The sequence below is a fragment of the Anolis sagrei genome, chromosome 6, assembly GCF_037176765.1.
Source record: "Anolis sagrei isolate rAnoSag1 chromosome 6, rAnoSag1.mat, whole genome shotgun sequence".
NCBI classification, from domain to species: Eukaryota; Metazoa; Chordata; class Lepidosauria; order Squamata; family Dactyloidae; genus Anolis; species Anolis sagrei.
Genome location: NC_090026.1, coordinates 43,951,493 through 43,977,403, shown reverse-complemented (window position 1 = coordinate 43,977,403; position 25,911 = coordinate 43,951,493). Strand labels below are relative to the sequence as shown.

Below are 25,911 nucleotides of genomic sequence, written 5' to 3'. Positions count from 1 at the left end.
TCCCAACATGTGTTATGACAGTATTTCCTGCCCAGTTTACTGTATTGTTGCACTTTCATGTTCTCCTGTAAAAATGTATTGCATTCATTGAATTTATACCTCAGCTATGTTTCTTTCAGCTGTATTGTTTTTATATTGCTTTCAATTGTGCTGTTATTTGTTTTTATCTGATGTTTTAATTGGTTAAAGTGTTTTACATGTGTGTTTTAATTGTAATCTTGGGCGTGTCCCTTGTAAGCCGCCCCGAGTTCCCTAGGGGAGATGGTTGGCGAGGTATAAAAATAATGTTATTATTATTATCTTGATATTCATTTGCAGGTACAGCTGTACCAGGAGCTCCAATTTTGTTTGCTTTGCATTAAATGTTTGTTGTAGTCCTAAGTTTCAGGGACTCTGCAGATAGGTGGCTTCTTTTGGCTGCAATCATAGGGCAAGCCACCTGTCAATTATCGTTAGGTTCCCTGGTCCCGTCCCCTTTTTGGGTTTTTGGAGGAAATAGGAGCCTTTTTGGGTCAGTCCACACAGAGAAGCCTTTCATGCAGGACATAATACCAAGAGCTCCTGTAGAAAGCTTCATCTTCTACAGCTTGGCTGTAGAAGATGAAGCCAACCCACAGCTTGGCCGGGGTTATACAGCCCTACAGCTCCTTTGCTGAAGGACTTCAGTCAGCCATCACGGAAACCTGAATTCTTTTTTCCCTGGAAGTCTACAAAGCTCTGCTTGGTAAGGGTCACTCGCAGAAGCCAGAAGCAGTTGGTACCGGGTGCAGGGGCTCCATGCCAACAGAGGCAAAAACAGACTGCCCAGATTAGAAGTTAAGGATTTCCCCATTATTTACAGTTAAGAAGATAGTGCCTGTTCCCTGTGGACAAGCTTGAGAGAGAGCCAATAGACTGTTAAGAAAGCCTTAAAGTACCTGTTTGTTTTCATTAATAAAGAACTTTGTTGAACCTTTGAGCAATCTAGAGATTCTATTTTAAGGAAATCCAAAGGCCTTTAATCTGAGGCAGCCCCTGCGTCCCATTAGGCACACAGAATGTATGTCCTGTCTACAGTCTTATGCACAGGCCCAGCGTGTGACAGCACAATTCAGGTTGTTACTTTGCCTTCCCTTTTACTGTTTCTTACCTTACGCAACAGATATTTCAAAATGGCATTTTATAAAATACTTTTTATTCCCATGGCAATGGGTTTGGGAGCACTGAAGAATCAAAAATGTTTAACAATGAGGCAGAGACTTGGCAGAATTTATTTTCTGTTCTCCATAATCTTCTTCCTTCCCCCAACCCATCCCAAATGAAAACAACAAAACAACCCAAAGTGGAAAAGAAATCCAAAAGGTGCAAATAGAATGCAGGGGATAATGCTCCGTTACCCGAAAAGCTCATCCTTTCAATGGCTCCTCCCTTCCCCTCTTGTTGATGATTAATTCATTGTAAGGGTTTAAGGGAAACCATTCACTACAAAGAAACAAGGTTTGGTTGGGAATCCCAATCTAAGAAACCATGCTGAGAATTAATGAAATAAAATGCATTCTTTTAAAAGAACTGGTTGAAGTACGGATAGTCGGATACAGTTTCTGCATTGTTTAAAATTACATTTGCATTTTTTTTTCAACCTGCTGGTATGGTATGACCCTCTCCTAGATGCTTGGCTAGCAATAATGATTCATCTGTTGCAGAGGACATGGATTTGCACATCTTTTTCTTCAGAGAAGCCCTAAGCAGCAGAAATCGGTCACAAATGTACTTAAAGTAACCAAATCTATTATTGTCCTTCATGAATATCCTGAAGAAGTGGCAGGAGGGGAGGGGAGGTGGCTTAAAATTCACGTGCAGCCGACACAGATTTTTTTGTTCTAATGAGAAATGATATCTCATTAGATTAGACTGTAATCAAACAGTGAAGGAATTGCTAGTTTACAGACCAACATTAAAAAAACAAACCAGAATAGTGGCAATATTAGATATAGGGTGTCCATTAAAGTGCCGTGGATGTGCAAGGCAGCAGCTTAAAATAAGGGATGCAACGCAATCCTAGGAAATTAAAGTGAGGAAAGAATACTTAAGGCAGGGGTCCTCAAACTAGGGGCCGGGGGCCGGATACGGCCCTCTAAGGTCATTTACCTGGCTCTCGCTCAGGGTCAACCTAAGTCTGAAATGACTTGAAAGCACACAACAGCAACAACAATTCTATCTCATCAGCCAAAAGCGGACCCACACTTCTCATTGAAATACTAATAAGTTTATATTTGTTAAAGTTGTTCTTCATTTTCATTATTGTATTGTTTTTAAGTGTTTTTTGCATGACAAGATATGTGCAGTGTGCATAGGAATCCATTCATGTTTTTTTCAAATTATAATCCGCCCCTCCAACAGTTTGAGACACTGTGACCTGGCCCTCTGTGTAAAAAGGTTCGAGGACCCCTGACTTAAGGTTTCCAAAAGCATGTGGTGATACATTTTAATATGTGTGTTTTAAAGAATGTTTTTAGGTGAGTGTGTGTTTTAGCAGTGTTGTGACCTGCCTTGAGCTGTGTGGAGAGGCGGGCAAGAAATAAAAATTATTATTATTATTATTATTATTATTATTATTATTATTATTTCTACAGAAAATTCAGATATTTTATTGGGATTTTTTTTGAGAGAGAGAGCAGGGGTAGACTTGCTTAAAACTGAAAAGGGCTAAAAATATGTCAACCCCCTCACTTTCCCAACTGAAAGAGCATCATGCACCACACATCAGTCATTTTCAAATAAATGGAGGGTTTGACATCTCCATAAGCTGAAAGCTACATGTCCAGTTACCAACCCAAGGTTATTGCAAAGTAGTCTTACTTTATCTTAGTTGTTTATATTGCCATTCCAAAATGTGTAAGCAGATTGGATCATATGTCATGTCAACCTACATTTCCCTACCCACAGCTGAATAGACCAAGCTCTCTACAGCATTGCCCAACAAGAGATTCAACCCTAAGACAGTGTTTCTCAATCTTCCTAATGCCACAGCCCTTTAATACAGTTCCTCATGTTGTGGTGACCCCCAACCATAAATTTATTTTTGTTGTTACTTCATAATTGTAATTTTGCTACTGTTATTAATCATTCTGTAAATCACTGATATGCAGGATGTATTTTCAATTATTGGAACAAATTTGGCACAAATACCCGATACGCCCACATGTGAGTACTAGTGGGGTTGGGGGGAGTGATTTTGTCATTCGGGAGTTGTAGTTGGAATTTATAGTTAACCTACAATCAATGAGCATCCTGAACTCCACCAATGATGGAATTGAATCAGACTTGGCCACACACAACTCCAATGACCAATAGAAAATACTGGAAGGATTTGGTGGGCATTGACCTTGAGTTTTGGAGTTGTAGTTCACCTACACTCAAAGAGCACTGTGGACTCAAACAATGATGACACTGGACCAAACTTGGCACAAATACTCAATATGCCCAAATGTGATCACTGGTGGACTTTGTGGAAAATAGACCTTGACATTTGGGAGTTGTAGTTGCTGGGATTTATAGTTCACCTACAATCAAAGAGCCTTCTGAATTGGGCCAAACTTCCCAAACAGAACCCCCATGACCAACAGAAAATACTGTGTTTTCTGATGGTCTTTGGTGACCCTTTTGAAACCCCCTCATGACCCTCCAGGGGTCCTGACCCCCAGGTTGAGAAACACTGCCCTAAGAGCTGAGGGTCTGATCTAAGGCCATGTCTCCTTATGATCTTGAAGAATTTTACATTCAAGCTGAGTGTTGTTTTAAAAGTGCCCCAACACATGAGCTATAGATTACAGCAGAGGATGGATGGACACAGAAGATGGAGTTCCGTTGATGCAATTGATCATGATGCTTAGGTGACACAGATAATGTGTCACTTAAATCTTCACAGCATAAAATTTAAATGATGGGATGGATGTGAGGAGTCAACTACCAGAACTGTGTGATGGTCAAAAGTTGTGGTATTGCAAAGCAACAGTGACCTATTTCAACGGGCAACACTTTGAACAGGAGTCTTTGGACTAAAGGGCAAGATTTTGGCACAGGTATTGAGACCAAAAGGTGGGTCTAGATAAGGCAGGATCTGCCAGTGTTACTGCTGACATTTGGGAAGCAAATGGTTACTGCTTTGCCACCATAGTTTAGAGAGTGTCAAAATGGCCCAGGTTCAAATTGCTCAAATGGATGCAGATCCAGGGTCCTTCCACACAGCCATATAACCCAGAATATCAAGGCAGAAAATCTACTTTGAACTGGTGGGTCCACACTGCCATATATTCCAGTTCAAAGGAGATCCTTTGGGATTTTATTCACCTGTGTGGAAGGACCCCAAGTAGATCCATAGTCTGCCCAGGAGGAGAGAGCATTGACAAGGCAGTGAAGGATTCCAATTACTATCTACACTACCCAACCAATGCATCTCACCTTATGTTTCACTCCACAAATCTTGTATTTGTGGCTGCATGTCAGCGGTTGCTACAGGGCTCACTTCAACACCTCTCCATCTACTTATTTCATCAGAGAACGATGATGTCCATTCCCAAGGATTAATGAAAAAGGGAAATCCTTGGAAAGGCAGAGGCAAAGCTTGGAAAGTTATTTTTCAAACAACATTGAAATTATAGTACTGAAAAGCCCCTGTCAAATCAGTTGCCATGATAGTTACAATTCTGAAGAGTAACTATACAGAATTGGAAGACACCACAAGGGCCACCTCGTCAAACTCCCTGCCATGCAGACATACACATTTTAAACCATTCCTGATAGATGGCCATTCAGCCTCTGTTTAGAAACCTCCAGAGGAGATATATGCCATGTCTCAAAAGTAACTAGTTACTTACGTTACTGCATTTAAAAAAACAACAGCTGAATGCACAAGGCACAGCACTTTAGCCATGTGATATTTCTCCTCCATCGTTTACTGTGGCTACATTTTGCAACCATAAGAGAAATTAAGTTACATTTACATCACAAAGGAGTGACATTATCCCTTGCTAAGTTACAATTATAATGCAATTTAACTACACCTTAGGTATCTGAGAAAGGAAGTAATTACAATCAACTAGTTGTTTGTAACTAGTTATACCCAAGCTGATAATCAAGCTTCCTACTTCGAGAGAAGGAATCTTTTGCAGGAGGCCATTTTTTTTGTCTGATGGTGGGCATGCCTTTTTCCTTTTCCTCTGCCAAGCACCACAGGCCAAGCTATCACACATGCCAGAAAGAAGATTTCAAAACTGGTATTAAGAGCAAAACAGCAAGTTACAGGCACATTTGCAAGAAACACACTCCAAAGACTTCCTTCTCTGCCAGGCATGGTACATGCCAGCCACACACTTTTTATGCCCAGGATTTGCCCAGCAAGTAAAAGACATCCAGAAGGGTCATGAGCTGAGGCACTAGAGGATGGGTAGGCTGAAGACTTTAAGGTGGTTGGGGCTGGTTTTTGCTTGTAGGCACTGGAGAATCTCGCGACAGCAAACTGGGAGTTGGCTTTCGCCTCCCTGCCCAGATGTCTGCTTACTGCCCCCTACCAGTAGGGCTGGTAAAGCACCGCAAAGCAGGCAAAGGAAGAGATCAATGGACAGCTGACGTTTGCAGAAGGGAGGAGGGCATATTAATCTGGGAGCTGTTTGGCCTTAGAGGTGGCAGGTAGGCAAGACAGGACGGGTGGCACATGGCCGGCTGTCCACCGCCGCTGTTACCCGAGTGTTTGGGTGATCCGAGGCACCGATGGAGACCAGCCCTCTTCCTCTCCAGGCCCCACAGGGAGCCCCCGAGTAGAAAGAGGAATTTAAGGTACATGTGATTATTTATGATCTCGTGGGGGGAAAGCCCAGGCAGTACTGGCTGGTAGGACTCGGATGTTCAGAGAAGTTGCTGGCACAAAGGGCAAGGCAAAGGGATGGGGTGACCCTAAACTAGAAGGGTGAGGAAGGGAGTTCACTCACAGATCTGGCCAGTGCTAGTGTGGTTCAGGGAATGCTACCTATCCACTCCCACCACTTGGTCAAGGCTGTTGCAGATTACGTCTAATCCCCTGGTGCCATACAACCAAAAAACAGCTTTGGTCCCCAGGAGGCTCTAAATGAGAAGAGGCCTCTTCCTCAGTGGATGAAAGCCATGCCTCTGAAGGCCCTCAACGGATGTAGGCATCCCTTCCCCAGTCCTCCATGTCATTATGGTTACGACCCAGGGCTTCCTCCTCATCCTGGCAATAGCGGGCCCTCCCCTTGCCGCGCCCACGCAGAGGCCGGTTGTGGTTTTGTCGGTCAGGCTCCTCGGCTTCCCAGGAGCTCTGGGGGTGACGGTGGCCCCGGTACTGTGTACGATGGGAATCAGGTTCCTCCGCCTCCCAGGAGCCCTGGCGCTGAGGGTGGCGATGGCCCATTCCTTGCTGAGGGCAACGAGGCTCCGGTTCCTCATAGGGGTCAGTCTCGATGTCCATGCAAGAATCCGCCGGGTCGATGTAGGCAGAATCACGGCTGCCCTGCGTCTCCGTATCAAAGGTGTCCTGGCGGGAAAGGCTCCGGGCAGCAAAGTGTGAGGGAGGCTGCATGGAGCGAATCTGGCCTCGCACATCTGGCTGCCCTGCATACTCGTGCAGGCCGGCATGCTCAGGGTCATGAGCCTCCTCCCCATGCACTAAGTAGGGTCTCTGATTGGAAGATGCAGTCACCACACACCATGCACAAGAAAAGGAGAGAAAGAGAAGGCAAGAGTTAGCATGGCCACAACATAGCAGCAGCAGCAATGGCCAAAAACACATTAGAATGCAAGGTTATCACACCCTGGTCTGGCAAACCTCTCTAGGTTTATTAGAATACATGTCCAATTTCCCTTTTCTCCTTTAACGGTGTTTAATCTTTCTTTTCCTGAGAAATAAGCATGTAAAACCATGGCATTTGGAAACACCAAAGAAGCTTTCCAATGAATAAATAACAACTACCCTACATATGCATATGTAAGTCTAGAAATCTTAGTCAAATGTAATAAAGGGCTGACTTATTCATGGGTCAATGTGAGTATTGTACCTTGACTCCTATCGAAAAAGGAACCATTCCCATCATCGAGTAGAATGACAAAAGGCAAGGATCCTTCTATTCATTCTGCTGTGGCACCACTTCTTGTCTTTTTAAATGTTTGGATGGGGAAATGGGGACTGATCCCCTGAGACAGTTTAGATCAGTGTTTTCCAACCTTCCTCATGCCGCGGCCCCTTAATACAGTTCCTCATGTTGTGGTGACCCCCCAACCATAAAATTATGTTTATTGATACTTCATAACTGTAATGTTACTACTGTTATGAATCATAATAATATCTAATATGCAGGGTGTATTTTCATTCACTGGACCAAATTTGACACAAATGCCCCATACGCCCAAATTTGAATACTGGTGGGGTTGGGGATTGATTTTGTCATTTGGGAGTTGTAGTTGCTGGGATTGATAGGTCACCTACAATCAAAGAGCATTCTGAACTCCACCACCAATGGAATTGAACCCGACTTGGCACACAGAACTCCCATGACCAATAGGAAATACTGGAAGAATTTGGTGGGCATTGACTTTGAGTTTTGGAGTTGTAATTCATCTGCATCCAGGGAGTACTGTGGATCTGGACCAAACTTGGCACGGATACTCAATATGCCCAAATGTGAACACTGGTGGAATTTGGGGAAAATAGACCCTGACATTTGGGAATTGTCGTTGCTGGGATTTATAGTTCACCTACAATCGAAGAGCATTCTGAACCCCACCGACCCTAGTGTTGGGTCAAACTTCTCACACAGAACAGTGTCTTCTCATCGTCTTTGGTGACCCTTCTGACACCCTCTCAAGACCCCCCCACCCCGCCCTGGGGTCCCAACCCCCAGGTTGAGAAACACTGGTCTAGATGCTTTTCCCTCTCCATAGAATAAGTCTCAACTTATCCACAGATCATATATAAATTCTTAATGTTGGCCCCAAAACTTGCCCAGAACTTATACATGAGATTGATTTATACCTGAGTATATACAATACATTAAAAGCTCAAAGAGAGAGAAAGGGAGGGAGAGAATGACTGCAATGCTACAGATATAACCCTTTAGCACAGTGGTTCTCAACCTGTGGGTCCCCAGGTGTTTTGGCCTACAACTCCCAGAAATCCTAGCCAGTTTACCAGCTGTTAGGATTTCTGGGAGTTGAAGGCCAAAAACGTCTGGGGACCCCAGGTTGAGAACCACTGCTTTAGCATATTCCCATATTTGAAGAAAGCATAAAAATATGCAATGGGGAAAATGCCTATAGAAATGCCTATATTAGGAAAAATGAGGACCAAAATAAATATTAATTTTCTTTTGGTAAGGGGAAAAAAGTCTTGCTACACAATACTGCGCTTAGACATGACCAGATTGTTGGTGGAATGCTGAAAGATATAATGAATACAAAACTGGCAAATTTTTGTTAGAACTATTTTGACTTATACTGAGTATGTGTTACTTTTCCAAGGTCAACCAATGGGTTTCTATGATCAAGCGGAGAATCAAAGGCTGGTTTCCAGAACTGTAGTCCACTACATCTCTATTAAAGTGCAAAACAGCCTAAACCCAATTCCCAGTTTTAACTATGAGTTATTGAATCAATAGGATTGGCATAAGCCTTCACTTGCCATTTAGCAGTTTCCTCAATGGATCCAGTCTAGTAGAATTTACACCCATGTGTGCAATTGGGGAACAGTTAGTTTTGCGGATGCTGGAATTCAACTCCCATTAGCCTTAGTCAAGAGTTATGCAGCATAAGAAGGCTTCAGAGGTGGTAACTCACATCTGAAGCTAATTCCCAATGTTCTCCACATAGCCCTCCTAACACACATAATCTGGGCATGCAGTTCCTTGCAGAGTTAGGGCACACATGCAGAGAAATTGAATGGAGAAATTAATACTGCATCACATTAAGCTAGACCAGCGGTTCTCAACCTGTGGGTCCCCAGATGTTTTGGCCTTCAACTCCCAGAAATCCTAACAGCTGGTAAACTGGCTGGGATTTCTGGGAGTTGTAGGCCAAAACACCTGGAAACCCACAGGTTGAGAACCACTGTCCTAGGCTGAGAAGTCATTAGTTAGGCATCAGAACATAAAGTTAGAATCACACAGAATGTATATGGCCCACCTGTGCTGACCTGCTCAAACTGGACCAACTCATTCCTAGGCTGGTTCCAACATAATGCTGTTTGTGCATCCATGGCTATAACAGGTTTACTATTTTAAGCACACCGAGCAAACCAGTACTAGAAACCATGTGTGAAGGTATAACAGTTACTTGAGAAAATCTGCATTAGAGAAAGGCTTCAGACATAAGTTGCTCTTTCTGTCACACACTCAAATATATATTGGACACATGTCTAAATCCATGTTTGAATTTGTGGCAGGAACAATTGAGCCTTAAACAAATAGATTTTGCAATAATAAATATATGTCTACTTTTCTTGGCTCAAAGAGGAGATGAAACGGATGTATCTTATACCTCGATTCATTGTGGCATGGCAATAAGGCCAGTGTCAGTGTTGCAGTGGAGGTGCATTAGCAAAGATGGATTTTTAAAAGCAAAAAAGCAAAGGACATTTGACTTTTAAACTGAGAAATTAAATAATATTTTTGATAGGGGCAACAATTAACAGGTCTACTGCAATCACAGTCCTGTCCAGCATACCTGTCCGAACGTATCTCCTTCTACGTCCCACCTCAGAGCTTAAGATCCTCTGGGGAGGCCCTGCTCTCAGCCCCACCTTTGTCTCAAACACGCTTGGTGGGTATGAGGGTCAGGGCCTTCTCGGTGGTAGCCCCCCGCCTATGGAATTCACTTCCCGGAGAAATTAGATCATCGTCATCCCTCCTCACCTTCAGAAAGAAGGTAAAATCATGGTTGTGGGACCAGGCCTTCGGGCAATCAGGTTAAAGGACAATGGATAATATTTGACTATGGCTTGCAAGTGGAACTGGATAAGTGAAGCGGAGTAATCATTAGTATATGGCTAGACAAATAGCCACCAGACTGGCAATAGCTAAATGGATCGTAAGTATACTGTTTAATTTTTATTTTTAATATTCATGTTTTTAATTGCTATATTTGATATTTGTATTTTATGAAGCGGCATTGAATTCTTGCCAATTGTAAGCCGCCCTGAGTTCCCCCAGGGGTTGAGAAGGATGTGGTAAAAATGTTCAAAATAAAATAATAAAATAAATAAATGTTGACAAATGACAACAAATCCCTTCCAGATTGTTTTGGAAAGCCTAGATCTACTAAGTTTCTACCTTTTTGTGAGAAGGTCACTGTTTGGTAAAGAGTGGGAGGGGAAAGAGTTCTCTAGATTCATTTCCTGTATGATTAGGATAGAAAAAAAGATGTGGTATAGGCAAAGCTTTGGAAAGGCAGTTTTTAAATCACAACTCTCAGAATCCACCAGCCAGCATGGCAGATGGCTAAAGTGATTGGAGATTCTGGAAGTTAAAATTGCCGAAAGGACCTTTTCTAAGTATTGGGTAAGTGTGCGGAAAGGTACTAAGTCAGGACCAAACTGACCATCCATTGTAATCTCTGCAACATGATGAATTAGCCCTTGTTGGAAACACATCCCTGCATTTCATATACACACACTTACAGGTCATTGTGAAATTCCTGCATAGCTCCACAAGTTTTGGTGCCATTTTAGGTCTGAATTAAGCTGCCAAATTACTACTCTATGGAGATACCATTCATAGCTTGGATGTTTCACTAATGTCCTGGAAAACACATCTTGAAAGTGAAGGGCTATAGGGAGAGAAATGATGTGTTCAGGGAAGGAGATGGTGGTAGAAGGATTCTTTAGCAGAGCAGCTTGTCCAAGACGTGTAAAGAGGAAAGGAAGAGGTATAGAGAGATTGATTTGATTGAAAATCAACACCAACAAGTCCTTTGTGGGTGTAGTGGAAGACACGTGGCTCCCTTGAGCTTGTCTCTTCTTTCTGGAGAAATACCTCAGGTTCTTCCAAACTCTACAACTCGTGCTCCTCCACCCGGATGGCTCCGCTCAGCCCCTGGTCCAGGCTGCCCCTCCCACCCCAGAAGCCCAGGTTGCGCTTGAGGGAGGTCAGCACCTGTACCTGAAGGTTGGAGACTGGGGCAGGGCTGGAAGCCAGGGCGGCAGTTGCCATGGTACGGGTCAACAGAGGATTGGGTGGGTTGCTGCTAGGAGGGTGCGTGGCTTTCCAGTAGGCTTCTAGGTACTCAGCCAGGTGCTCACAGGCATCTTCTAACTGGTTTTCATCCAGAATTATATCAAACATCTCCTGCAGAGAGAGAGAGAGAGAGAGAGAGAGAGAAGAATGGGAAAGGCATAGTATCCAGAACAGTGGTTCTCAACTTGTGGGTCCCCAGGTGTTTTGGCCCACAACTCCCAGAAGTCCCAGCCATTTTACCAGCTGTTAGGATTTCTGGGAGTTGAAGGCCAAAACATCTGGTGACTCACAGGTTGAGAACAATTGCTCCACAAGGAAGGAAAGAATGGGGTCAGGATACCATGAACGGAGATAAGAAAAGATGTTTGGTCAGGACCAAGGACAGATGGAGTAGACTGGCATGATTATTGCTTAGTATCTCTTGAAAACATTAACCAGATGCCATACCAAACACTGAAGGACATAATTTCTGATCCACTAGACTTACTTCCTAAGTCAAGGCAGAGAGACTACTGTTGCATTTTCCATTCCCTGAAACAGATGGCAGAATGAAAGGTCTGAAAGAAGGATGTTTTAGAGAGCCAGTCTGGCGAGGGAATCTGGCCAGAACAAATATTATTATTATTGTTGTTGTTGTTTTATACTGTTTAAAAGTTTTAACTTGTTTTATGATATTATGTGCACTGTTTTGTTGGAAACCGCTTTGAGTTGCTGATTGGCTGAGAAAGGCGGTATGCAAATACAGTATATATAAATAAAAATGTAATGTTCATTTGTGGGATTAACATAACTCAAAAAACACTGGGCGAATTGACACCAAACTTGGACACAAGACACTTAACAACCCAATGTATGTCCTTCACTCAAAAAAAAATGATTTTGTCATTTGGGAGTTGTAGTTGCTGGGATTTATAGTTCACCCACAATCAAAGAGCATTCTGAACCCCACCAATGATGGAATTGAACCAAACTTGGCACACCATTCTCCCATGACCAACAGAAAATACTGGAAGGGTTTGGTGGGCAGTGTCCTTTGGTTTTCGAGTTTTAGTTCACCTACATCCAGAGATCACTGTGGACTCAAACAATGATGGGCATGGACCAAACTCTACACGAATACTCAATATGCCCAAATGTGAACACTGGTGGAGTTTGGGGAAAATAGAATCTTGACATTTGGAAGTTGTAGTTGCTGGGATTTATAGTTCACCTACAATCACAGAGCATTCTGAACCCCACCAACGATAGAATTGGGCAAACCTCCCACACAGAACTTCCATGTGGGCCACAGCAACGCGTGGCAGGGGACGGCTAGTAAATAATAAATAAATAAGCTGGATGCAATCAGGATGGCACCATGCTTGATAGAGGAGAAGGAGTGAGTGGGAAGTGTGGGAATTGGACAGTGAAAAGAGATGTCTCAAGAGGCAAAACTGAATGTCTGGACAATAGGCCAGGGATCAGGTGCCAGGATGGGAGCAGAGAGAAGTGGAAGAGGTACTTCTAGACATGATAAAGATTGTATCAAATGGGAGGACTCACTGGAGGGCACTGCGCCAATTTGTCGGATGCCACCATCTGCACATTCAAATGCTTGGCCTGGGATTTGCCTCGAGATTTCACCAGTCTTTGAAGCACCTGTTAGGTAAAAAAAAAAGTGGGGAAAAGGTGTCAAGATCCAAAAGGATAGGATGGATCCAGGAACAGAGGACATTGGGGATATACTGCTCCAAGAAATGACTGCTTCCAGTTCTGCATCTTTCTTTGGCACAATTAGCAAAGGGACACCTCAGAGGAAAATGTCTAAGGATACCATGACATGCAGACTTGCTTAGGAGTACATCCCCCTGTACACAAGAGGGTTTATTTCTGAATGCATTTATTTATTTACTGTATTTGTATACCGCTTTTCTCTGCCCTCAAGCGACTCAAAGCGGTCAATAATAGCAAAATTCAATGCTCAGAACAACATAAAATAGTTAAAAACAATTAAAACAGTAACATATTAAACAATCAATTATACATCAATAAACATCTCGTTAGAGTCTCATAATTAGAATCAGGATCCAGTTTCATCATCCAATTGTTCCATATTCCTATATTCATTACACTGCCTATTCAAATGCCTGCTCGAACAACCAGGTCTTTGCTTTCCTCCAAAATGCTAACAAGGATGGTGCTGATCTAATATCTGTAGGAAAGGCGTTCCAAAGCAAAGGGGCCACCACTGAGAAGGCCCTGTCTCTCGTCCCCACCATACGTACTTGTGACGCAGGCGGGACCGAGAGCAGAGTCTCCCCAGATGATCTTAACATCCTAGTGGGTTCATAAGTGACACTCTAATGTCAGAATGCATTCCAGACAGTGGGAGACGGAGACAGGGATTCTGCAAGAATGGCAGACAAGCTTTGCAGTATTGCTAATGTGATCAGTTTCCAGGAAGGGTGTTGCATCCATGATTTGCAACAAAATCAACAAAGAATGTTGGCACAGCCTTTAAGGTAAATACATAACATTTCATTCCCCTAGAAACCTAATACCAGGTACAATTGTTAGTTTTTAATGCCAGAAGACTCTTTGTTAGCATCATCTCAGGCATAGCAGAGTGAAAGGAAGAGTTTACCCACCTTAGGGGAAGATATCTTAATATATACAATAATTGGTGCTAATGAGGTCTTGGAAAGTTGAGCTGGATGATTGATGGTGTCTGCATCCAAGGCTACCAGTTGCAGTGTGCGGGCCAGCTCAAAGATGCGCTCGATTTCACTCTGTACTTCGGCTGTTGAGGTAGAGAGTGAACCATGAGGGGAAAAAAGAGAACATTAGCATTGTATGGAAATAAACTACAGAAATATCCTTCTAGAACAGTGGTTCTCAAGCTGTGTGTCCCCAGATGTTTTGGCCTTCAACTCCCAGAAATCCTAACAGCTGGTAAACTGACTTGGATTTCTGGGAGTTGTAGGCCAAAACACCTGGGGAACCATAGGTCGAGAACCACTGAGGCTCTGGGGTGTGTTCTAGAAGACTCTGCCTCAACTCAGTGCTGTCCAGTCTATCATTTCCACCATCACCTGATAGAAATAGAGGGAGCAGAGGTCTGATATACCAGAAGGGGACCAAGTTGAGTGAGGCTAATCTTGAAGATCCTGCTCAGAACAAAAGGCTCAGCTTTGGTAGCACTGACTCAGTAACCAGGAATCTATTCACATTCCTCCCCAGCTGTGATTCACATCATGTTTGCAGTATGAAAGAATACACGGAGGAGATATGCTAGTCAATAACTTCAATCTCAGGAGAAAGAAGTCATGTTCTTGGCTCATGTTCTAGTCGACAGTTAGCCCAGACCTGAGAAATGTATCTGTGAAACCCCAACAGTGTTAGATGAGGTTGCTACTGATAGTGGTCAAGCAGGAAAAGCATGAAGGAAAGCAAAATTTTGATTGATCAGGATATGACACACCAGGACATTTTCCAGAGCAAGCCCCATTGAAATGATCCATAGTTATTTATATAGGCCTCATGTACAGGACAGGGAACTCTACCCCATATTAATGTGTGAAAAAATGGGGTGAAAGTGGAGATATACTGTTTATGTTCTCTATTTATTTTATAGGAGCCCCCAGTGCGGCAATGTGTTAGAGAAGAATCCCACAGGATGGTAAAACATCTGGGCGTCCCCTGGGCAACGTCCTTGCAGACGGCCAATTCTCTCACACCAGAAGCAACTTGCAATTTCTCAAGTCGCTTCTGATACGAAAAAAAATGCAATAAATAAAACAAATATATAATAAATGCTATTCTGCTCAGGAGACAGAACCAAATGCCTCTCCTTTTGTTTCCTCTTCTTTAAAATCATTCAAGGAATTGCCCAGTTTTATTATTTGCATACTTATCACATCAAATCTGGACACAATTCTTCCACAGTTATGCATTGTGAATACCCATTGAATACTGTCTTCTTTGCTGAAATCAATGGAAGGTGAAAGTGTTTCGTTGAATCTCTTAACAGTATTCATCTGTGTTGTACCACCTTAATTTTTTTTCATATACATATTCTTTTTTTTTGTTTTCATCTGTCTTTCTCCTCTAATTAAATGCTATTTATCTTAGTATTAAAAAGCCTCCTCTAATTTGTGTTTATTTTCTATATTTAATTCTATATTCAGCTACAAATACATTTGAAACTGTTTGAGAAGTAATGTGTTGTCGAAGGCTATCATAGCCGGAATCACTGGGTTGCTGTGAGTTTTCCGGGCTGTATGGCCATGTTCCAGAAGCATTCTCTCCTGACGTTTTGCCCACATCTATGGCAGGCATTCTCAGAGGTTGTGAGGTCAGGCCTCACAACCTCTGAGGATGTCTGCCATAGATGTGGGCAAAATGTCAAGAGAGAATGCTTCTGGAACATGGCCATACAGCCCAGAAAACTCACAGCAACTCTGTTTGAGGAGTGTTTGAAATTTTCATAGGACACATCTATACATAAGATGTTACATCCCAGCAACTTCTTGCACAGTATGGTTCAAGTCATGTCTACTCTGAAGTAATTCATGGTGAGTTTGACTGATCTCGCTGCCAAGTAAAGAAGGCCCAGGACTGGAGACTAAAATTATGAAAAGAACTGTTGTTGTTCTTAAATGGTACAACCATTTTCTTTCAAAGGTAAACAAACAAACAACATTCTTTTCTAGATTTGCTTTCATCTGTTAAGCTTCTGACAATGAAACAAGTGAAAAATGAGACAGTTGCAAGTTGCCATTTTCCACTCCTTCAAATGCCATGAAAACATTCAAAAGGAACAAAAATCTATCACATTTTGTCAAAACCAAAATGTATATATTTGTTCTGGTTTTGAAATTTTCCCTCCAGAAGGAAAAAAACTGTACATATATATTTGCCTCATTCTGCTAAATGCTTTTTCCTATCCTGGAGTTAAGCAAGTTAATTTTGCGCTATTAACTTGTGAAAGCTTGAGAGGTTTAAGATTACATACCCAAGACATCTGTATCAGGAGCAGAGAAAGGAAGCGAAGGCACAGGCACAAGGGAAAGAAAATCACAGGAAGGGAGGGAGAAAAGAGAAGAGTGAGTTGGACATTTTGAGAAGCAGTTAAAGATGCCCACAAAGTTTGATGCAGGGGAGAGGGGCTGAAAACAGAGAAGGTAGGTGACAAAACCAACTTGTTCAACTGTTTTTATGAGAATCCCACTGGAGCATTGCAACACACCAAAATATCTGGGAGTTATCCTGGACCATGCTCTGACTTACAAGAAGGACTGCTTGACTTTCAGGCAAAAAGTGGGCGCTAGAAATAATACCATATTAAAGCTGACTGGCACAACCTGGGGATCACAACCAGACACAGTGAAGACATCTGCCCTTGCACTTTGCTACTCTGCTGCTGAATACGCATGCCCAGTGTGGAACATATCTCACCACACTAAAACAGTGGATGTGGCTCTTAATGAGACATGCTGCATTATCACAGGATGTCTACGTCCCACACCACTGGAGCAATTACCGTATATCCGGCATATAAGACGACCCCCAACTTTTCCAGTTAAAATATAGAGTTTGGGATATACTCACTGTATAAGACTACCCCTCTTCCAACACACACCAAATAAAAAATTTAAAAGCATCAGATTTGATTTCAATATGGTAATTTTCCCATTATTGTACCTCCTCTGTCTCTCAGACCTCACACATGTGCACCTGCATCACTTCACTGCAGTCTTCATGAGCGAGATCTGAGAGGCAGAGGAGGAGGTACGGTAATAGGATACAAGGGCGGGCCAGACAGGTAAAAGAAGTGTGTTTTTCTGGGCCCAGAGCCACACTATCTCTTTTTTTCCATACCTTGGGCACCCTGGATGCCTGCAGCTTGCTCCCTTCACTTACACCTTCCCGGTGAGGTGCCCCTTCACCTCACCATCAGACCACTTGTACAGCGTCACCCTTAATGCTTTCATACAGTCGCTGCATACGGCAGGGACGCGGGCACTGCCATTTTTTGAGCTCCCCCCACCATATGCGGAAACCACAGATTCTCCAATCCGGATTGGAAGTTCCAGCACCTGCTCTATAAGACGACTCCCGGCATATAAGACTATTCCCGTGTATAAGGCTACTCCTGCGTATAAGATGACCCCTGCATATAAGATAACCTCTGACTTTTGAGAATATTTTCTTGGGTTAAAAAGTAGTCTTATACACCAGAATATATGGTATACTCTTTAGCTGTATTGCACCACCTTACATCCCTTGGGAAATAGCAACCAATAATTAAAGGACCAAGGCAGCAACATTTCCGGCCCATTCCCTGTTCGGATTTCAACCAGCACAGTGATGCCTTAAATCAAGAAATAGCTTTCAAAGATCTACAGAGATATTCGCAGGAACACCTCAGCAAGCAAGAGTCCAAAAGTGGCAGGCTCAAACCCAGAACCTCAATCCATGGCTGATACCAAAATGAGAGACTTCTTCCTGGGCACACACCAGTCTGGATGACTTGGAAGGTGCTGAACAGACTGCGCTTTGAAACCACGAGATGCAGAGACAATCTTAAGAAATGGGGCTACAAAATGAAGTCCACGAGCATGGAGAAGGGCAAACCACATACCACCTATTACAATGCAGTCTGAGCCCTACCACATGCACAATGGAGAACCTTCTTATAGCAACACCAGAGGCACTCCATGTGGCCAGTTGCTGGTCAAAGGACATTTAGTATAATGCCAAGTATTTAACTTTGTGTTTTTCTATACATTACAACTGTAGCCTCAATTCACTTCTGACATGTTAAATAAATAAATAAATAAATAAAATGAAAAGCTTTAAGGGGTATTGTGATCCCCCATGCACACATGTACAAAAGTATGTGACTACAGGTCTGCTTTCTTTTTTAACCTGGGAGAACACTGCTGTAGGCATTTTACGTCCTCTGGCACAATTCTATGGTCAATGTCTGCAGAAGCTGGCTACAGAATTGCACTGGAGGACTTAGAAATGCCTAGAGTTAACATACAAGGCAGCCACGGAGTTGGTAGGAAATACAGTAATCCGTGAACAATCAGATCCGCAAAGGTTTAACTCACAAGTGTGGAGGGACAACAGGACAAGATAATTTCCGCCACAGATGCTTGTGTTCAAAATAGGGAAAAAAGAAAGGCAGGAACAAACACCCAGCATGTGAGGAATTAGTGCCATGCAGTTACAAAGACAAAATTATCACTTCCTTCCTCTTGTTACCTTGAGGAACGAGACTCTGAGATAAAATACTTGAAAATGTGGCAAAGGATCAAGCTTTCCTCTCAGTGTATCAGCACAGCCTTACCCAGGCTAGAGCGGGTACTGGACCGTTCAATGATGGTGTGTTTGCTCGGGTTATTGAGGACTGAACGCTTGGCCAGGGAGATATCAGCTGTCACTCGTGTGATGGATATTCTGTGGAAGACAGAGAGGAATGGATATCCAAGGCGGCATTTGCCAGGTGAGCACTCTTAGCCTATCTCTAGGACACTCCAAAGCCTTTGTGATATGACATCAGGCAAGGAAACTATGTCTCTAATAACACAAACTTACATTTTCAGTTTCCACTTTAAAAATTAAGAGCAGCCACATGGGTTTCTAGGAAAAGAGGGTTTAAAAACTCAATAAATCCAGCTTTCAATCAACATAATTTGAAGCATCTCAATCTTTACTTTTAAACTATCAACATCTTAAAATTAAGGAAAAATTCAAAAAGCAAAACTTTATTTTTCCATTTCATATAAAGGATACCATTTTATATAATATAATCTGAGCATCTGTGGATGTTGGTATCCATAGGTGGTCCTAAAACTAAACTCCAGCAGGTATCTACTGTATTTTAAAATAGACATGTAGTACATATTCAATAGAAATATAGGATATTTTTAGAGATTCAGGGAAGGAGACATTCCATCTCAGCCTTTCCATCTCCTATGGTTTTTGATCAGGGTTTTTCTTTACACCCATCTCTGCATTTGGGACCTGGGCGCAATCATTACTGCACAAATGAAAATCACCCGGTTGTCCCTCAGCAATACCCAAGGCGTCTGCTCACACCTGCCATCGAATCGACGTTTCAGGAAATCAAACAAAGCTTTCTGCATCATATCCGTCACCTAGGAAAGTAAAGGGAAGTGGGGGAAGACAGACAGGCAAGAACAGAAAAAGATCCTCAGAATCCAGAGGATGGAATAAGTGTGGTGCAAGAGACATAAGTAGTCACATGCTCAAACATGGGTAAATAAGAAATAATGTTTATACCAGTTCTCAAAAAAAGTTTGTTGAGACACTCTAACTACATAATTCACATACTATTTCTCCAACAGTTACAAACGCTGCAAGACAGGGATGTTTGTGTGTGAACTGGAAGTGACTAGTGAGGCCAAAACAATGGCAAAACATCCAATTTGGGCATGGCCAGGCACTTGGAGGAATTATTTTTTGAAATAGCGTGTATGTGTGTGGTGGTGGTGGTGGGGTGTTTGTTGTTCATTCGTTCAGTCGCTTCCGACTCTTCGTGGCCTCATGCACCAGCCCATGCCAGAGCTCCTTGTCGTTTGTCACCTCTCCCAGCTCCTTCAAGGTCAAGCCAGTCACTTCAAGGATAACATCCATCCATCTTGCCCTTGGTCGGCCCCTCTTCCTTTTTCCTTCCATTTTCCCCAGCATAACTGTCTTCTCTAAGCTTTCCTGTCTTCTCATTATGTGGCCAAAATACTTCCTCTTTTCCTCTAATATCCTTCTCGCCAATGAGCAGTCGGGCTTTATTTCCTGAAGTATGGACTGGTTTGATCTTCTCGTGGTCCAAGGCACTCTCAGAACTTTCTTCCAATACCATAATTCAAAAGCATCTATCTTCCTTCACTCAGCCTTCCCTAAGGTCCAGCTCTCACATCCGTAGGTGACTACGGGAAATACAATTGGTTTTACTATGCGGATGGGGGGGGGGGGGGGAGGGTACAACCCTCTAAGTCCCTGGGAGAACAATGTGATCCCTAAAAAGGACAATGTGACCTTTTCCCAAGCTCTCTCTGTGTGAAAAACAACCAGATCAATGACCTGATGTATATTGGTGTGAAATACTGCAGAGCTCAAACTAGAACCCTATAAACTAGGGTCCACAGGGATCATGTACAAGATTGGTGGGCAAATCCACAGAAACCAAGATTTGTGGGCATGTACATTACCACATGATAGCTAGATATGCCACACATTATTTTTGTACTAGTGTCACCTGTTTAAAATAGCTGGAAGAAATCATTCTGGAGACTAGTATTTGACTGAATAAAAAGAGGATAAGAACAAACATATGCTGGTAGATTAAGACTAGATGAGTTTCAAACCAGAAATGCAAATGTATGTGAGGAGTGGACCAGGCATAAGCATGCCTGAGCAAATCACACAGATGTTATTTAAATATCTGAGTCATGTCCTTGGGTCTAAACTGGCATGCATAAAGTCTCACTCCCTCTGGAGTTCCTCCATCAGATCTTATTCAAACTCCTTCTCCTCCTTTGCAAGCAAAGAGGTGGGTTCTCCACTAAAGCAGTAATTTCTGATTAGAGACTGGAGAACACATTGAGGATGGATCCTTTGCTAGGATTGTGATACTATGGGTTCACAATTACAGCACTTTGATTCCACTTTAGCACTCATGGGTACATCCTATGGAATCCTGGGGATTTGTAGTTTGGTGAAGCACTACAGCTCTCTCTGGTTGAGAATTTTGAATGTTCCTCCTTAAACTCTTGATCCCAGACTTTATAGGATGAAGCTGGGGAAGTTAAAGTGGAATCCCAACATTATAAGCATGTAATGTAAATATATTTCTCATTCCGGGCTTCTGGGAGAGAGATGAGGGCCCAGTGGGAGGATTTACAGAATAAAGTATATGCCATAGAAATAACAAAACACAGAGTCCCAGTAGCTACTAAACACTCCAAACATTTCCACTATTTTGCACCCCCTAAATATTAAAACCAGATACTCCAGAGCAGAAGAATCCATAGTTTTGTGGCTATGATTATTATTATCAAGGTAAAGCTAGAAGAGCAAGTCTATTTTGGAATATGGCATGTGAGAGGTGGCACAAAACACTGGGAGGACTCATGGTGAAGTGATAGATTTTAATCCAGCTGTCGGACAGACCTGTAACAGGACTTGCGTGGTGGACCATAAGACTTCCTTGAGAAGTCTGACTTGGCCATGGTGCTCCACGCTCTTGTTACATCCCAAATAGACTACTGCAATGCACTCTACGTGGAGCTGCCTTTGAAGACTGCCCGGAAGCTTCAACTAGTCCAACGGTCGGCAGCCAAGTTGCTCACCGAAGTGACATACAGGGAACATACAATTCCTTTGTTACACCAACTCCACTGGCTACTGATCAGCTTCCGAGCACAATTCAAAGTGCTGGTTTTAAAGCCCTAAACGATTCTGGCCCAAACTACCTGTCCGAACGTATCTCCTGCCACGAACTATCACAAAGTTTAAGATCTTCAGGAGAGGCCCTGCTCTCAATCCCACCACTATTGCAAATGTGGTTGATGGGGACAAGAGACAGGGTCTTCTCAGTATTGACCCCCGCCTTTGGAACATCCTCCCTATGGAGCACCCTCCCTACAGATATCAGATTGGCCACCTCCCTCTTGTCTTTTAGAAGGAAAATCAAGACCTGGTTATGGGACCAAGCAATGGAAGAAGATCATGCAACTTATGGCAATGAATTGACCTGGACTGGTTTTTGGATTTTGATTTTAATGGATGTGTCTTAATTAATTGTTTTAATTGTTGTTTCAATATTTTTAACATTTTGATTGTACTGTGGTTGTTTTTATGATGCTAGCATTGTATGATGCTTTTGTTAAGCCACCCTGAGTCCCCCTTTGGGGAGAGAAGGGCGGGGTATAAATATAGGAAATAAATAAATAAATGGGGAGAAAACCCAATTTACAATTACCACTCTGTAAATTCAATCTCTTCAGCACCACTGCTTCCCACCCTATGCATGCATTCCCTCTCCATGATCCTTACCTCATACCCCTTCAAGGATGGGCCTACAAGAATTATGGGTCGCATAGAAGGAACCACATCATAGGGTGGCACATGTTCAGCCTGAGAGGAAAGGGGAAGATAAGAAGGTATTAGGTTTCCTCAAGATCAGTACAACCTCCATGCTGTAGGCAGGTACCACATCACTTTTAAATATATATAACCACTTTATTTAACTGCAATGTTGAAATAAAGGTGAACCAGCACCTTCATGTTGCAATCATGATGGGTAGGTGCAGAGGTGTAAGGGTTCCTTGGGGAGTCTTAAGTTTGGAACCATTTATATCCAACTCTGACATTCCTTGAGTGCTGGACGGACAAGAGAAGGAAAACCTTAGACCTTCACAGCCAAAGCTGAATGCATTTTAAAGAAACAGAGGCAAATACAAGGAGAAATACTAGTGTTCAAGCTTTGGGGTTTCAATGCCATATTCTTGGGACCACTAATTGGACTGGAAAAAGGAGGACCCCCAAGATAACCACCACCTTTTAATCTTGAGATTTCATAAGCCTACTTACCGATTTTTGCTTCTGTTTGGCTATGTCCAGTGATTGCCATTAATGGGTGGGGAGGGGACCAGGACGCAGAGGGAGAGGAGAAAGAGGGACAGGCAAGAGAAAAACAAACAAGGCATGCGTGTTACTGACAGCTCATTCCAGCAGAAGCACAGGCAGGCATAGGATTGGGACAGGGTGGAGGAAGCACGACTAGTGCTGGGGGAAGTGGAAGAACGGTAGCTTTCCAGAGGGGGACAAATTCCTTCCCCAAAATGGAAGAGGGTTTTTCAAAGGGAAGAACCTCCAATTCCAAATCACTGGATTTGAAATCTCCTCCTTTTCTCCATGCTCTGCAGGTTCAGCATGATTGACTTAACTGTTCATGACAGCCCACGTTTATGAATCACTAAGTCAATATCATATTACTGGGACAGTCACAGGAAACAGACTCATTGAGACCATTCACCATTCCGGTATGTTCTTGGGATATGGAACGTCACAGTGGAAATGAAAGGAATTTACCCTGAATCACTAAGCCAATCTCATATTACTGGGACAGTCATAGTCAATATCCATATCCTGACACTCAGATCTTCACTATTCCGGTATGTTCTTGAGATGTGGAACGTCACAGTGGAGATTAAGGGAATTCCTCCTGAAACTCCATGCAAACCCCTGAGTTTGGAAGTCTCCTTCCCCATCACCCAGTATTCCAGCCCATTGTAAACATAGAGATGGGGCCCATAGAAGACAAATTTGTGGAGACAAAGAGTGAGTGAGTGAGAGAGAGAGAGAAAGGGACATACTTCCTCTCTTCTTTTGGACTTATCAGTGGGATGTGTAGTTTATTCCTCTCTATACTAATCTTCCAGCATCCTAAGATTGCTTAGCAACCAATGTCCAGACTATTTCCTCCCTCTCCCTTCTGACTTGTCCCCAAAGAGAAAAGGAGGGTATCAGAGGGTCACTGGATGCAATTTTGGTGATAAGAGTTACCCAGTGTTAAGAATGTCTCCTTTAAATAGAGTGGGAAAGACTGTAGAACAGTGGTTCTCAACCTGGGGGTCGGGACCCCTGGGAGGCTCGCGAGGGGGTGTCAGAGGGGTCACCAAAGACCAATACAAAACACAATATTTTCTGTTGGTCATGGGGGTTCTGTGTGGGAAGTTTGGCTCAATTCTCTCATTGGTGGGATTCAGAATGCTCTTTGATTGTAGGTGAACTATACACCCCAGCAACTACAACTCCCATATGTCGAGATCTATTCTCCCCAAACACTACCAGTGTTCACATTTGGGCATAATGAGTATTCGTGCCAACTTTGGTCCAGATCCATCATTGTTTAAGTGCTCTCTAGATGTAGGTGAACTACAACTCCCAAACTCAAGGTCAATGCCCACCAAACAGTTCCAGTATTTTCTGTTGGTCATGGGAATTCTGTGTGCCAAGTTTGGTTCAATTCCATCATTGGTGGAGTTCAGACTGCTTTTTGATTGTAGGTGAACTATAAATCCCAGCAACTACAACTCCCAAATGACAAAATCAATCCCCCGTCCAATCCCACCAGTATTCAAATGTGGGCGTATCGGATATTTGTGCCAAATTTGGTCCAGTGAATGAAGATACATCCTGCATATCAGATATTTACATTGCGATTCATAACAGGAGCAAAATTACGGTCATGAGGTAGCAGCGAAAATAATGTTATGGTTGGGGGTCACCACAACAAGAGGACCTGTACTAAGGGGTCTTGGCATTAGGAAGGTTGAGAACTACTGATGTAGAAGATCCCATATTTGTGCTTATAATAGGAAGACTGTGATTACAATTAAATGATAACCTTTCCCAACAATATGTCCAGACCCATATCTGGAGAAAGGGTATCATTTGACTGTTTCATTCACTTGGTTTCCATGCTGTAATTCATATAGTGGAGAACTCCTATCATGGCTAGTTCTCATACAGCAGGGGAATGAATGAAACCTACCACTTGCACAGTTTCAATCAAGAAAATGATTGGAACCTGTTGACTTTCAGAGGTTTGTACCTGGTGGAAGGGATGAGAGAAAGATCAGGACCATTGGAAACACTTCATTCTTGGCCTTTCCATGGAAGGAACCATTTGATCTTTGCATTCCCAAAGGAAGGGCAGGGAAGAGGACTCAAAAATATTCCACCAAGGTTTACACGAGACTGTGAATGGTTTGTTTACCATTATCAAGGCATCTTCTAATGCATAAACATATGGAGAATGTGCGATCACTGGAACATACCATTCTTGTACCTTGTATGCTTCCATGCACAACGAACACAATGTAGATAACATTTTTATTCTTCCCTCTTCATCAAGAGTTGGCTCAAGCTGGTCTGTTTCTAGCAAGATGCCCATTGTCTTTAGGAGGACACTACAATGTAACATCCTATGGTAGGCGCTCTGGGTGCAACTCTGTCAAGAAGCGATTGGTGGCCAAATATACTCTTAGAACATGCCTCTCCCATCACCTCTGTCCCAAAACACACAAGCGCTTGATCTCCAGGCAGAAAAGACCCACATATAGCAGGCATAATTTGAGTTCAACAGCAAGCGAGTGTGAGTGAGTGGGTGAGTGAGGCAGCACTTTTACCTTCTTAAAGAAGGGGATGCGCTTGGTGGTGGAGGGGGGCGTGGTGACACTGCTAACACTAGACTTAGGGGTTCGCTGGCTCTCTTCAGTTGCTGCCTCCTCCTCCTCCTCCTCTAATTCAAGGGCATCTGGGTCATAAGCTAAGTTAGTCATCTCCAGGTTACCTGGGAGGAGAGGGGAAGGGAAGAGAAGGAAATAAAAGATGGAGGGGGGGGGGGGGAGGAGAGAAAATAAAAGAAAACAACTAAAAAGAGAAAGTACAAACTGAAAAGGAGAAGAAAAACAAATGAAAAGATATCACCAGAAAAGGAAGAAAACTCAAAATGATTTGCAGAATGAAATCGGAACTAAAATAATAATAAAAAAACAGAAATTTCATTGGGGTCGGTTTTATTTTTCTATCTAAGGTGGTAAAATCCTGAAATGACAGACAAAATTCCACCTTTTCAAAGGGTAGATGTGGGACTGACATGTTTGAATATCCTCTGTAT

General features: G+C 42.8%; 1 protein-coding gene across 4 annotated transcripts in view; it reads right to left on the bottom strand.

Moving 5' to 3' along the window:
- Positions 1-1,232: 1,232 nt before the first annotated feature.
- Positions 1,233-25,911, bottom strand: part of CACNB1 (calcium voltage-gated channel auxiliary subunit beta 1) — a 93,478-nt gene continuing 68,799 nt past the window's right edge. For 2 of the 4 annotated variants that reach the window (XM_060781091.2, XM_060781092.2), the window contains 8 exons: positions 25,421-25,584; positions 22,281-22,361; positions 19,305-19,363; positions 18,553-18,662; positions 13,844-13,995; positions 12,759-12,854; positions 11,142-11,327; positions 1,233-6,673 (listed from right to left, as the gene is read on the bottom strand). In XM_060781091.2, coding sequence (XP_060637074.2) covers positions 6,155-6,673; positions 11,142-11,327; positions 12,759-12,854; positions 13,844-13,995; positions 18,553-18,662; positions 19,305-19,363; positions 22,281-22,361; positions 25,421-25,584 — 1,367 coding nt within the window. In that variant the 3' untranslated portion in view covers positions 1,233-6,154. Of the gene's footprint in view, positions 6,674-9,300; positions 11,328-12,758; positions 12,855-13,843; positions 13,996-18,552; positions 18,663-19,304; positions 19,364-22,280; positions 22,362-22,817; positions 22,838-25,420; positions 25,585-25,911 lie in introns of those variants that run through there. The other 2 variants (XM_060781093.2, XM_060781094.2) reach the window with 2 other exon arrangements.